Below are 15,582 nucleotides of genomic sequence, written 5' to 3' on the forward strand. Positions count from 1 at the left end.
AGCCAACTGGAATCAATGTCCGCCAAAGCAGAAGATCGGGGAGAGCAGGCATCCAGGCAAAAAAACAGCTGAAATCAATCCTCAAAGAGGTGAAGAAGGGCAAAACCTTCGGGGCATTTGGTCAGATCACATATTAAGACTGTGGAACAAGCTGAGCAGAGCTGAATTTAGCTACATTTCAGAAGCTTTCTGCATTGTAATAATATCAATACCTAAAGCAGACCTTTGACTTGGCTCTATTTTTTTGGCTTCAGATGAGCAGGACTTCTGTGGGGATAGAGATATTAAGTTAAAAGGAAAATCCTCTCATTGACAACCCAGCAAAACTCCAACAGGACAGCTCTGCAGATTTACATTTTTATTTTTTTTTGAAGAAGAAGAGGCTGTGAGTCAGCACTCTTGTTTCCCCCGTCAAGACTCATTGGTATGGGCAGGAAAGTGAGTGCTAAAGGCCAGAGAACAGAGGCTGACCCGGTCATTGAGTCGTTGGTTATGATAGCAGCTCGTGCTGTGAGGCAGAGCAAACAAACTGCACATTCTATAATATGTTAAGTCACTGAATGAGTGAAATATGCATCTGCTGCTCCCATTGTGTATCGTCACTGTATGTTGGATGGTGACCCTGAGATGGGTTTATAATATATTCCGCATACAATTACTGCAGTATGCATTGATGCTACAGTATTTGCCAAGTGTCTGTACATCTGCAGCACTGTGGAGATTAAGAAAGATGCTGCAGGCTGTCTGTCACTGGGGGTTTGGAAGAACAGATGAGCCTCTCTGAGTTGTTAAATCGAATAAAAGTGCAACTTTCAATCAGCGAATTGGCCTTCTGGTTCGTACCTCGGTTGACAAGCTTAAACAACACAACGATTTCAGTGGTCAAAAAAACTGTGCGGCTACAAAACCGAAAGAGTGCTTCTGGCTTCCAGCTCCTCACATATATATGTAGCAGCTGATACTACCTGATCTTCAATTAATTAGCACAATCAGCTGATTGAGGTTTTTTTTATATTGTAACAAGCATTCATTCCAATCACATTAAACAGTCCACTTCTGTCCATTCTGTTGCAGAAACCCTTATTGTGATTGTAAGTGTTAAGTGAGCACTCTATATGTAACAAGCATACCCATGTTGTTAATATTCATCTCTGTTTTTAGTACAGAAATCATCAGACCCTAATCCTAGAGGCAGGTAGGAAGTTAGCCTTTGTTTTTAATAAATCTATGTCACAGTACAAAATCAAACCTAAAAAAGTGTCCTTGATGGCCCTTACTTGACTAGTGCACATCTACTGACAGATCTCACAATTTCTGATAGAAGAATTAAACATTGAATGTAGCCTCAAGTTAATAGATATGCTAAGGTCATGAGTCTGAATCTGAAAATTTTTGATTTAGTTTCAAAGCCTTGTCCAAAGGACTACAATTCTGGTATGCAACTGAATTCTGGTATTTTTACTGAATCATTTTTTTTCCCAACATGAAGTTTGACACATTTAAAATACAAAAGACACAACTTCAGTGTCCTTAATGGTAGATAATGACCTGTCAATGCGGATAGCAATGTAGAGGTATTCAATGTGTGTTAGCAGACTGGAATGTCATTTTTGTTGAAGTTTCTTTTGGTTTTCTTATTTGAGGTATTAGTTAAAATGTGTGTGTGTGTGTGTGTGATCATATTTTTCCAAGGTTTTCCATTCTGTCTTTTAAAAGGTTACATACCAAACAACTGGAGCATACAGCAGGGTAGCAGAAAGCCTGAATCTGGCTGTTTGAGTAAGGGTTAGCTGCAGTGTATTATAGACACTGTTGGGGTTTACCAGTACTCTGAGCTACAATAGGACTGCAGGCTGGTAGAGTGTGTAAGGGTGTCCACTATGCCAGAAATCAATAATCTATAATTAGTGGAGCTAACAGTTTCATAGCATACTGTACTTCATACACCACTTCATCTCGAAATCAGCAAAACCCAGTTGGTTCAGTCCATGATTTATGAAAATGACTAACTAAAACAGGTTGGTATGGAATTTAACCATGTAACAGGTAGACAACACTATGAATCAGGTTTGGATCAGTTGTTTTAGAAAGTAATATTATTAGACCCTTATCTAAATCTGTCAAGAACCAGCAGCTCACACCTTTCACAGGTAGTGGGAAAAGAGAGGGTAGCAGCTATAATAGGTCTCACTGTCACACACACACACATACACACACGTATAATCAAAGGCTTCACCTCAACACCTGGCCTGAAGGATTGAAGCAGGGATGAAGGGATGAAAGGTGAGCAGCGAGCCACTTGAGGTCGAGAGATACAGACAAAGACAAGAGGCGAGAGGGAGAGAGAGAGAGAGAGAGAGAGAGAGAGAGAGAGAGAGAGAGAGGGTAGTTGCTGCAGGTATCGGAGTATAAACAGCAGATCTCACAGCAGATCCGATAGATGTTTACTCCTTCAGGCACAACACAACACTCTGGCTGCTTTCTGATGCGCTCTCTTCATTTTCAGCCGCTGTGGTGGAGGTTTTTTTTTCGCCTTCAGAAGATTCTTGTTTTGTTTCTCAATCTGTATCTGACTCTTGCTCTTTCTTTTCGTTTCTCTCTTTGCTCTTCTTTGCTTTTGTCTTATATAAACCTGTCACCATCATCCACTGGCCTGTCCATCGTCTTCCCTTCTCCATCGATGTAACAGCAAGCCAAGCGCTGTCTATACATAGATGGAAGGAAAGCATGTTTGATGCTTGACAAATTGAACAAGTAGAAATGTCTGTTTGGTTAGTATACATGTACAAGAGTCCAGATGTTTCCTCATCTGCCACCAGTTTAGACACAATCCTATTAATGTCAACATATCCAATGGAAAAAAAACTATCCAAGAATTTGTTCATCTCTCAGTACTTTATGATTCATCTACCCTGTCTATGACTCTTATCTCTAACCTCTAAAAAACAAAAAGGTTCAGTATTCTCCTAAAACGTCTGGTCACTCTACTACGCCAACATTACTCAAACAGGAGGAAATAGTGTATTTAGCGGGGACTATTTTCAGTGGCGGATGAATCCACATTTGTATTTCTGGCAACAGGATTGCGTGTGTGGGATTTAGACAAAATAAATTAAAGTATGTGTGTCCATGGTAATGAATGAAACGTGTCAGCCAGTGTAACAATGTGACTCATTGATGTGTTGTAGTTTTTGGACAACAACAGAGCTCTGAGGCACTGAGGAATACTATATATCAGGCTTTGGATAAATACTTAGTTGGTAGATGCATTTATTTTTGGTTTGTGTCTTCACGTGGGATTTTTTTGACAATTAGAAACATATAGAATATCATCAGATACTCTAAGGTTACAAAAAGGTCACGGTAATGGTTCAAATAAACCAGGAAACCTGCTTTTCTGACCGAACCCTCCACCCTAAGCTCTTCCCTTAGATGTTCTGCAGGTCTATAACAATGTCATGCTATTTTCAAGCTGTTAGAGTCATAATGCACATGGTCACCAGAGGTTACTGTCAGATAAACAGAACAAAGGTCATTTTAGGTGTTTGAACAAGCATAGCCAACAACCAAGAATGGTTGGAAACAGAAAATTACCCACAGACATGAAAAAAAACCCAAATGAACACAGTTAATTTTAAATAAACAAACAGCATTATACTATATCTGTGCAGCATTCACAATGAATATTTGGTATTGCTGCAACATTGGAAACAAATGAGAGTGAATAATCTTTTTGTCTGGTGATTAATGAGAGAATTTAAATGCCTGTTTGTTCTGTTAATAGAGGGGACATTGAAAATTGGCCTCACAGCAATCATTTTAATGGCTGGGGGTATAACCCATTGACCCATTGACATTGGGCTTTGTGAATACCTTTAAAAGGAATTTATATTTACTGAAAGATTTTTAAAAAGGTTTAAGAGAATTTGCAAGGTTTAGAGTCTGAAGTCTGGTATGTTGACTCTGAAATACTGAAGCCTGCTATAACCTTCACTGTGTGTGTGTCCATCTGCAGCTCCAGTCAGACGTGGACCATGGCAACGGTGTCGTCAAGTACGTTCTCTCAGGCGAGGGCGCCGGCACCATCTTTGTCATCGACGAGAATAACGGCGACCTGCACGCCACCCGCCGTCTGGATCGCGAGGAAAAGGCTTTTTATATCCTCAAGGCCACAGTGGTCAACAAACGGACGGGCCAGAAGTTGGAGCCGGAGACCGAGTTCACCGTCAAACTGCACGACATCAACGATAACGAGCCTCAGTTCAGCAAAGAGGTTTACACCGCCACCGTACCCGAGAGGTCTGATATCGGTAAGGATAACTTCTACTAGAATTCATTGTTTTTACTTTTATCTTTCATTTTCTTATTGTCGAACAGTGTTTTCTTTGTCAGTGATCGTCATGTAAATGTGTGTTTCTCAGGTACATCAGTCGTCCAGGTAACAGCTTCAGATGCTGATGACAGCATGTATGGGAGTAGTGCCAAACTGGTATACAGCATCAGCCAGGGACACCCATACTTCTCTGTGGACCCTAATACAGGTATGTTTGACAGAATCATTCTTTAAATCCCAAACCTGAGAGTCAGTCATACACAGAACCAGCTATCTACAACCATATAATGATGCAGAAATACCTTTTTTAAATGTTTTAGAAAACACACTTTTAAAACATGATTTATACATTATGACAAACCATGAGCAATAAAATAAATATTGTTAAGCAAAGTTTAAGTTTAGTATCTACAGAATGAATCTTTCCCTCCATTCCTCCCCTAAAACATTTGAGTTAATAAGCAATGTTCTCACAGAGCATGAGCTACCATGGAAGTTAAAGCCATAGAAACTATGGATATTGTACAAGATGCAACATATGACACAAGTAAACACAATTATGACACTGAGTGAATTTGAGGTGGGTCTGATTAAATCTCTAGGAGGAGTTTGTTAAAGTACAAGGCGTGGAAAAAGGTGAAAATGGCCGCAAAATCGAAAATTCAAATCAAAAGGGTCAACTTCCGGTTGGAGACTTTTTTGTGCGTCTTTACATGATACAAATACATACTGAATTTTGTTTGTCTACTTCAATCTGGAGCCTAGGGGGTGCCGTAGAGCCACTTTGCCACACCCATTTCTGCAAACCATAAATTTGAATAGTGTGAACCTGAATCAGTGTCTGCTAAACAAGCCACAGACCTCTATGCTCGATGCACAGAGAATAACAGGTACGGATATATATTCACGTGACTCTGTGTAAAACAGCAAACTAACATATTACTGTATATTTCCCAACATGTCACAATGTTCTTTTAACAGTAAATGACCACAGCAGTTATTGCTGCAGTGCTAGCATGACAAAGCAGAAAAAATAGCAATGTCAGAGTGAATTCAGGCTGAACTGAGCTGCAAAAGTGCAATAAATGGCAAACTATTAACACTCAAATACTGAGTATGTACTGTATACGGTCACAGAACATTGGAGTGTTTTCTCAGATCTCACCTCCCCATATTTATTTGATCAGATTTAATCTATCAGATCTTCAGTGGAGGAAATATTTAGTAGTGATCATACCAACACCAGAGGTTGATTTTGGTAAACATAGAGAATCTACAGTGTCTCAGAAGTCTTTATTGTTACAGCTCCATCTTTTTAAGCCAATGCATCTTTTTTTCCCCTACTACTTAAAAAAGCTCCAAAGAACTAGTAATGAAAAGTAAAAACACACTAGACTAAAAAAAAGAAAAAGAAAGAAAAGAGTATAGAAGAGGGGGGTTTGTTATCTGCTGTCATAACATATAAACACAGCTCATCTCAAGCCTTTTCCTCATCTTATGCACTATCTCTGTAAATAAAAATAAAAAGTCAGCCATCCATTTAGATAATCAGCACAGTAATCTCGCTTTTCTCTCCGCTCGTCTGTTTGTTTCTAACAAATAGATGAGTCAGGCCCATGGTCAGATTACTGCTGCCTGTCTATTAATCTAACCATGATAGAGCCTGTTTCCCGATGCAGAAAGTGGAACGTGAAGACAAACAAAAAATACCGAAGCCAACTTAAGACGACTGAAGAACTAAAGGAACCCTTCTGTCATTTGAGAAATGTACTTTTTTTCTAAAAGCAAGATTCAAGTCAATTTTATTTGTATTGCCCAATATCACAAATCACAAATGTGCCTCAGGGGGCTTTACAATCTGTGCAGCAATACAAACATCATCTGTCCTTAAACAGAGCCAAGCATCAGCATAAGAACTAGAAGCAGGAGAAAGCAGCCATCTCTTCTACAATCACCTCACCTTTATTAGTAAGCTTGTTGGTAGATACAGTATTTCTCAACTATGTATAGAGAAACCTACTGTTTCCAGTCTTTATGCTGAGCTAGGTTAAACATGTCAGTCTTGAGGTATTCCTTTAAGACCGATGCTGTGTCTCAAATCTCTTCTTCTGTACTTACACTTCATATTTTGAGTGAATAAGTGTGTTCAGGCTGAGAAGTATGGAAAAATGCAGTGTACTATGAGTACCCGGATGGTGCACTCAAAACGGTCAAAGAGTTGAGTGTGGAACTATGGACACTTCTCACCCTCAACGGTCGCCATCTTGGCTACATAGCAGAAGGGGAAGGACCACTTTTCAAACAGGAAATGGCAGCAGAGGACGTTGTAACAATAATAATAATATGCTGCGTTCCATTTACCTCGGAAGTTGGAAGTCAGAGCTGCGAATGACGTCACACCAGAGTTTGTGTCGTTCCAATTTAGAAGTCAGAAAATCAGTTCTAGCTAGGTTAGCCACTGATAGCAATACCAGTTGAAAATCAAATATACACATGATAAAAACACATTGCTCATACAAACAGCGTAGAAACATGTCCACAGATAGAAGTTGGACAGTGCTGAGTGTACGACTGATTTAATGAGACACAAATAAGACAAAACTGCTAATAAACAGGATGTTACTACAGCTGTAACAATGTTGATGCACAGCGCAGCCATCGTAGAATTTGGAATTTCCAAAAAATCGAGAAATCCGAGTTCAGGGGGCATTCCAGTTGAAATTTCTGACTGGGAACTCAAGAATTCCAACTTTCGAGTACAATTGGAACGCACCATAATACCCTGTCAAAAAAATGTTCTAACAGAAGTATGTGATTTGAGACACAGCACAATTCAATTTGTGTTGTGTGTCATTTTTGATAGTGTCAGCACCTTGAGCATACTGACCAAATGATATGTAAATCCACACCTAGTTCTCAAAGACTTCATATGTTTTTAGCATCCAGATGTTTTAATATACCCTTGAAAAACTATTCTCAATTTATCTGCAGAGGCTGTGTAACAACTTGTGTGTTCGTTGGAAAAAAAAAAGAAATGATCAGTTTAACAGATGGCAGATTCTTCTGTCAATCTTCACATTAAAGAAACAAGAGTGAAACACATCTGTTTTAGTAGAGAATGTCAGCTGTTTCGTGTCTTAGTATCACTTCAAGAAATACATTTTAATTAGAAACAGCAAGCTGTCTGATTCTTCTACGACATTTAGCCTGATGTGATGTCATTTTTGTTTCAGGTGTGATCAGGACAGCCTTGGGTCAAGGTGACATGGACCGCGAGCAGAGGGAGCACTACCAGGTGGTGATCGAAGCCAAAGACATGGCGGGACAGAGAGGAGGTCTCACCGGGACAACGGTGGTTAACATCAGCCTCACCGACGTCAACGACAACCCTCCCCGCTTCACTCAGAGTAAGACAACAGCACCGAAAGAGGACAGATTGCATTCAAATGATGTAACGCTGAGTCACACACACACACACACAGACACATTAATTATGGAGTTCAGAAGCAGAAAAAAAAGATCACTCTTCTGTTTTTTCCATAGAACAATTTCATTCAGCAGAATCAAATGCTCGAGTCTCTTCTCTGAGATTGTTTCGGTTAACCTTTAACATCTAGTTCTCACTTTGAATTGAACAACACTTACTCAGCTGCGGTGTGAACAGACAGTATGTGAAAACACAAGTGACAGAATTAACTGAAATGTCACTGAGCTGATATCCACAAATCAAATTCCCTCTCTGCAATCAATACAATGTTGCATTCAATTGGCAGCACAGGCTAGGTTATATGTTTTATATTAAAAAATGAACATTATAGTGGGTTCGACACAAAAAAAAACACCTTTAACACGTTAACAGGTCACCTCACAAAACATTTGATGTGTTGCCATTTAATGAGAAAAAAAAGCAAACAGTGTAGCTGGAGCAAACAGTGCTAAGATAATGGCCCCTTTGCTGATTTTATTGATCTGCAACTCTTCACATTCTGACAGCTGCAGAGTTTTTATTATTAGGGTTTCTTTTTCTTTTCTTTTTTTAAACACATAGAATTAAGTGGTATATATAGGAGTGAAAAGCACCATCCAGGCACAACACACACACCTTAAAAATGAAACCCATATTAATTCTGTACATCAAAGAAATTCACACATGGGTAAGCCAATTTTTTATCAAAGACATCAGTTTGAGCTTTTACTTTTAATGTAATTCTCTCTATATTATAAACTAGGTCAATCCATACATTTCTGTCTTTCTTAAGCCATTTTCTGGTCACATCTTTACAAAAAACAGCATTATAGGCTGGTAAAAAATAATGTGGAGTTGATGTGCAGGTTGTGCTTCACACAGTCTATGTATAGCAGTTAGTCTTCTGAGCTGGAGTACAGAAGAAAACAATCACATTCTTCCAGATGAATTCTCTCGAAGGGGCTGCACAGTCTTCTTTTTGAACGTTGAAAGGAAATCAGCTGTTTTGCTGCTATCACATACTCCCTTAAAACATACACAGAGAAGAAGTAAGGAATTAAAAGGAAGAAGTGTCTCAGACAGCAAAACTGACATGATGTAATGTTCTCTTTATTAGTGGACAGAGCAGACATATTAAACTGCTTCAAATATACAGTATCAACATCTTATTATATTATTTATATTATTATTGTTTTCTGAATCAGATGGACTGATTTTCGACTCGACAAGCTCTGAGTTGTCCCTTTCTTTACTGTGTGTGTGTGTATGCGTGCGTGCGTGCGTGCGTGCGTGCGTGCGTGCGTGCGTGCGTGCGTGCGTGCATGTGTGTGTGTGTGCTGCAGTACACAGAGTTCTCATCAGATCACTATGATGTTAGAAAATAAGCTCCTAGAAACATTTAACTCAGATTCCTACATGTTAAATGTTTGTTTTTAAATGCTGTCATCTCTGAAAAATTAACTTAAGTAATTCATAATAACACTAGTTCCATCTAACAAGTAATGAAGCATAGCGTTAGTTCATGCATGACAGGGAAGTCCCTTTTAGATATACTCCCATCTACACTGATCTAGCTTCACCATTGCTCACACTACTGCTGGCAAAGCTTGCCTCCACCACCCCAGCCTCCACCTTTCTGGTTCAGGGTCCCATCATGGCTCTAGGGTCAATCTGCAATTCATGTCTTTCTTTCGGCCCATTCCAAGGGGGTCTTGCATTGCGTTCCCTGTTTTTAGCTCAGCATGCTACTGGCTAATCCAGGGAGCATTTTAGAGTGGAGCCTTCAACGCCAAGTAAAACCGTATTACCATTTGTTGCAATAAATGGTTTAATCTATGACGAGAGTGTTCCTGACTGAATTAGCATTAATAGCGAATGAGATAAAAAATGAACTCACTTGGCATTTGAAATAGTGTCATTCACAATGTCATCGATGCCAGCATTAATCACCATTTCATGCTCTTCAACCACAATCAAAAGCAGTGTGGCATAATGGGAAAGAGACAGAACCTGATCTAATACATTCTGAGAACTGATTAAACCACAACCTTATTAAACCAGAACTTTGGGGGAAACTTTTTTGTTTTATTTTTCTAACTATAGGGACATTGATTCATGAAAATAAAAAATAAACCCACATAAAAAAGTATTAGCTAAATAGTGCCATGTGAAAAAAGTTCCCAATCAACTAACTTAATGTAGATCGGAAGGGGTTAGTTTAATTCTTGTTCTGCAGTTCCTTGTTAAACTGATTTCAAATGATGTATGTCACTCAGAAACCTAAAAAAAAAACACTCTTTCATAAACATTTCCGCTTTTAAAAAAAAGTTCATAATTTTTTTAAGAAGTTTCTGACACACTTTCCAACTCACTCTGTCCATCACAGCAGGAGCGCTGTTCATTCAAAGTCCATTAATGTCTGCAGGAGAAATGAAATGTCTGGAAAATGATTTCAGCAGCTGCGTGTGTCCTTCCGGGGGAATTATTCCAAGTAACGTTAATTCTTCCCGAAAGCCTTCTTAATTAATTAAACTTAATTAATCCGTAATCACAGGAACAGTCTCACTGTAAACATGTGGGCTTTGTACCGAGAAGCACAAACTCTCTGAAGACCCTCCGCTGTAGTGAATCAGTCAGAGAGAGAGAGAGAGAGAGAGACAAGTTGTGGATTCAACAGCAGTATGTTCTATTTATAATACTAATCTGGCTCCCAATCACTGTTTAACAATCATTCTGTTTTCTGTAATTTAGTCTTATTAGGGATCAGAAAATAATGAAAAATTCCACATAATCATTTCTCTACAGCCTAAGGTAACATCTTTTAAAATGAGATTGGAATGTTTTTGTATTTTTTGTCCTTGAAAAACAGTAGTTGACTAAATACTCTTGCCACAGGGTCCATTTAGTAGCTGCTGTACATTTTTCCCAATGTATCATTCAATCATTTTCAACAGCTGGAATTATAGATTTTAATGTGTTTATGTCTTGTCAATCAACCGTGTTATCAATCACATCTTAAAGGTGCAGTAGGTAGAATTTTAAAGGTGCAGTAGGCAGAATTATAAAGGTGCAGGGTTAGCGTCTAGCCGAATGGACTTGGCAGATATGGAAAATAATTAGTTTTAATTAATTAGTGTATAATCGCCTGGAGCTAAGAATCCTGTTTTTCGTTACCTTAGAATAAGCCCTTTATATCTACATAGGGAGTGGGTCCCCTTCCATGGAAGCCCCCATGTTGCACTGCCATGTTTCTACAGCAACCCACAGCGGACAATCCCAACCCTGGCCTTCTCATTTTCCGCCAGTTTCATAGCAACCATACATTCTCCTACATTCTTGAAGGCAGGGTATTTAAGTGTTTAGCCACACCACTAGATGTCAGTAAATCCTACACACTGCACCTTTAAAACAGCTGACCAGCAATCCAAATAATATTGATGAACAATTATAAAACTGAGGCATAAATATTATTGTATACGTGAATTTTGTAATGGATTACATTATGTATAAGAATGTTGGTGCTTTTGGGGATATGTAACCATGCATATATAAGGAAATATGTGTATGTTATAAACAAAAGCTTCAGCCTACACATTTTCAGTCAGAAACTGATGTTTGTTTGTTTTTTACTTATTTACTCTCCAATCCCACCCCCTGCCCCTCCCTTGCATTATTATGCTATTATATCATCATTATATCAGTGGCATAAATTGGTCTTCAAATGACAATAATATATATTTTTAATATATATATAGCACGATTATTTCTGAGACACAATATCATCCAATAGAAGTAGTTATCGTGACAGATCTATATGATTATTTACTTTATTCATACATGGGTATTTGTGTTTAATGACAGAAATAAACTAAACTAAACTAACAGCCAAAGATATTTAAATGGCAATGATAGAAAACACAGAAAAGCCGCACATCTTCATATCTTAGAGGCTGCAACCAGAGAACATTCAGCATTTGTGATAATAAATAGCCTTTCATTTTTACCAATCAATTACAATGAATTGATTAATCAGTTCAGTGCTATGCTGTTCCGAATCACCTCATACATACGATGAGCTGGAAACATTCTGTCACTTTAAAACTCCACAAGTTGAAAAGACTTGAACGGTGACATATTTTTACCCTCCGCTGATGCAAGTAACAGCAAAACTCAAGCTTGGTAACTCAAGACTTCAAGGAGCCAACATGGCCACCTCTGACAGCAGCTTTTTTAAAGGGGCATTCCAGAAGCTTGTGTTGTATTTAAATTGGGGAGGAAACTTTTAATCCCTATTATGGGTCAAGTGTTGGGATTAAATGTTTTTTTTAAAACTTTGGAGCACTCCTTCCAGAGCTTCAGAAGATGTATGAGCAGCACTCTTCATCATGACTGAGCTGAATTTGATGAGTAGAATCTGCAGACTCTCCCTTCATAGCGAGATAGCGAGCATAAAAAGTTTGATGTTTAGTAAAATTCTGCTCACCTGTGTTCAAGTGGAAAGGAGAGAGAGAAAAAATATATCTTTTGCACTTATTCCCATTGCAACAGATGAGCGCGGTCAGTTTTAATACATAAAAACATTTATGGGTGGTTGAGTAATTAAAACTGGTGTTCACGTTGAGTGATACAGGGTGAGCTTGTTAGATGAGCCATGCAGGGAGGTTTTTGGTCCTACCTACATATTTGATGTCCTCTCATGGTTGCAGTGAATAATCCACAGACCTCGCCGGAGCTGCTTTCATCTTAAGTCTTTATGAAAACTGACTGTATGTTTTATGGATTATCCAGAGTAACAAGAGCAGCAACTCTGGACACAGATGTCGAGAGCAGGCTGGTTCAGGGCAAAGCAGGCGATCTCCCCGAGGGGCACAAAGAATCTCTGTAAATTGATGATGAGCACATTTATTGGTGAATTTGTGCTAAATCAAATGACACCTGCAATTAACCAAATCTTCAAAAAAAACATTAGTATTATTATTTCATTTGATGATAATTCATAACTCTAGTTTAAATTAAATTGATATTAAATTCAAGAGTACAGTTTAGACCTGTTCTATGTGAAAAGTGCCTTGAGATAACTTTTGTTGTGATTTGGCGTTATATAAATAAAGATATTAAACAAATGGAGTCAACTTTTTAGTCAGTTTTTATCATATGTATGCATGTCAGAGCTCATGTACAAAAATATAAGAGAAGAAATGCTTTGTGCCAACATGAATTTGTAACTACTTTAATGTAATAATAATAACTTTATTCATATAACACTTGTAGTCAAACATAGAAGGTTATAAAGCATCATATCATAAAACAGCAAAACCAACAATAGACAGAACCATTAAATAGAGATTAAATAGAATATTCTATAAAATAGAATTAAAAACAACTATAAAAAATAAATGGAATACATTTAATAAAAAACTATAAGGCCTTTGTTTAAAAGTGAGTCTTAAGAAGTGATTTAAAAGATGAAACAGATTCTGCTTGTAGTTAATATAGTTAAAAGAATATAAATTTGATATTTATGTGGTGAACATTCATTAATAAATGTATTTTTAATCAGATTTCTCCAAACTGACTGTTGCACAGTAGACCTGGGGCGGCTCTGATATTGCGGAAATTCTGGAGTCCAGAAAGTCCATAACACCAGAGCTTAAAGTTGTGGTTACTTTTTGGACTTAAAGGCAACATGATACATAGACAATGCAAAGAGAGTGTGGGAAGACCCAGGAGGTAAATAGGAGACTATTTTTTCAATTTTGCCCCCCTTACGGGTCAATCTGGCCCTGCTGTGAGCACCACAAATGAAATTCCTCCTTTTTTATTGGGGTGAAGGCAGAAATCTCACACACAAGTATCTAAAACTCCAAACTAGCTGCGTGGATAGATACCACTAGATATAAGTGACAGAATTGTAAGTGGTTGTGTTTTTATTCACACACGTTTTCATTGTTGTTTCATTGTCTTAGTGTCTAGACAACAGATCCATCACAACTCATGTCTGTTTAGTAGATGGGTAAGTTTGAACGTAGCAACAGCTGCTGCAGATGTAGCAGCATTTCATCAAGAGGCTGTATTGGAACGTGGCAGCATGTGTGTATGTGTGTGTGTGTGTGTGTGTGTGTGTGTGTGTTGTGTTGTGGTGCCAGCAGCAGTGTGAAAGAAGTGAGTAAATTGCTCCTCTGTTGGCCTCGATCACATCAGTCACATCAGTCATCAGTCGCCTAATCCGCAAGAATTGACATGATGGCACAACTTCCTCCCTTTCCTCTCTTTCTCTCCCTGTCTGCCTTTCTCTATCCATCTCTTCATCTTTCTAATTGTTTTTTTCCCCCCTCTCCCTCTCTCTCCCTCTCTGCCTCGTTCAATCACGCTCACTGTATCACAGTGTCCACCCAGCATCAGCACCCATTAACCCTGCATTTCCGTGTCCAGCGCTGGGTGCAAAACAAGCTCACCCTGGAACAGATTGCATGTGGCATTATCATTCCGTTTAAGTCCTCACACTTCACACACACACACACACACACACACACACGCTTGTATTACTACCAATATGGGGACAATCTGTTGATCACATGGCACTGTATGTTCCCTGTCCTCAGTCTGTAGGACGGAACCTTGTCCTCATAAAGGTAGCAGAACACACACAGTCATACACACCTTGGTCCACGCATGTCAATTCATTTTTACTTCACACCAGGACTCCAATCAGTGCTGTCAGTGTCAGAGCCAAGAGGCAACACAATCTCCACCCAGCCAGAAAGAAAACTGAGTGGAGATGAAATCTGCTTCTCTTCTTTTTCACCTCTGGGCTCTTCAGGGTTTCACCAGCCTCCCACTTGTTTGTTTTGCTATTTTGCTAAGAGATAGGTTCATAAATAGACTATCAAATGTATTGAAATAGTAAAGTAATATATTTGTTTAAAATTCTGGGATTATATGGTTTTATATGTTTGCAGGGGTCTAAATGCGCCCAACGCCAAATGTCATTCAAATGTGTCCATGATGAATAAATCAAAGAGGAACAGGCTGTAACCTCCAGAGACAATAACCGTTGAAGCTGTTGGCTGAGTCTGTGGTCTTCGAATCAAAGCATCACTAGGCTTCTGCTTTTTATATCATTCTGGTAAAAATATATATTAGATCATGGAGAGCAGCACATACTATTCTATTCCATTTGTATGGTATGGTATGGTATCGTCTAGTATGGTCTATTATAGTATGGCATGGTCTAGTATGGTATTGTACGGTCTAATATAGTATGGTGTGGTCTAGTATGGTATAGCATGGTCTTGTATGGCATGGTCTAAGTATGGTATGGTATAGTGTAGTATAGGATGGTATGGTATAGTCTATAATACTATGGTCTTGTATGGTAAGGTATGGTCTAGTATGGTATAGTATGGTCTACTATATTATGGTGTGGTCTAGTATAGCATGGTGTAGTCTTATATTCTATGGTACGGTCTAGTATGGTATAGTATGGTATGGTCTAGTATAGTATAGTATGGTCTAGTATGGTATGGTATGGTCTAGTATAGTATAGTATGGTCTAGTATGGTATGGTCTAGTATAGTATAGTATGGTCTAGTATGGTATGGTATGGTCTAGTATGGTATGGTATAGTCTAGTATAGTATAGTATGGTCTAGTATGGTATGGTATGGTCTAGTATAGTATAGTATGGTCTAGTATAGTATAGTATGGTCTAGTATGGTATGGTATGGTATAGTATAGTATGGTCTAGTATGGTATGGTATGGTCTAGTATAGTATAGTATGGTC

General features: G+C 38.5%; 2 protein-coding genes across 2 annotated transcripts in view; both read left to right on the plus strand.

Moving 5' to 3' along the window:
- The window catches only part of LOC133991251 (uncharacterized), a 267,931-nt gene that overhangs the window by 116,272 nt on the left and 136,077 nt on the right, over positions 1-15,582 (plus strand). The gene's annotated exons all lie outside the window — the stretch shown is intronic.
- Positions 1-15,582, plus strand: part of LOC133991248 (cadherin-6-like) — an 88,069-nt gene that overhangs the window by 44,357 nt on the left and 28,130 nt on the right. Inside the window, exons 3-5 of the mRNA XM_062429749.1 lie at positions 4,016-4,310; positions 4,422-4,541; positions 7,567-7,740. Of these exons, the coding sequence (XP_062285733.1) occupies positions 4,016-4,310; positions 4,422-4,541; positions 7,567-7,740 (589 nt within the window). The remainder of the gene's footprint in view (positions 1-4,015; positions 4,311-4,421; positions 4,542-7,566; positions 7,741-15,582) is intronic.

This window comes from Scomber scombrus, chromosome 11 (genome assembly GCF_963691925.1).
Source record: "Scomber scombrus chromosome 11, fScoSco1.1, whole genome shotgun sequence".
NCBI lineage: Eukaryota > Metazoa > Chordata > Actinopteri > Scombriformes > Scombridae > Scomber > Scomber scombrus.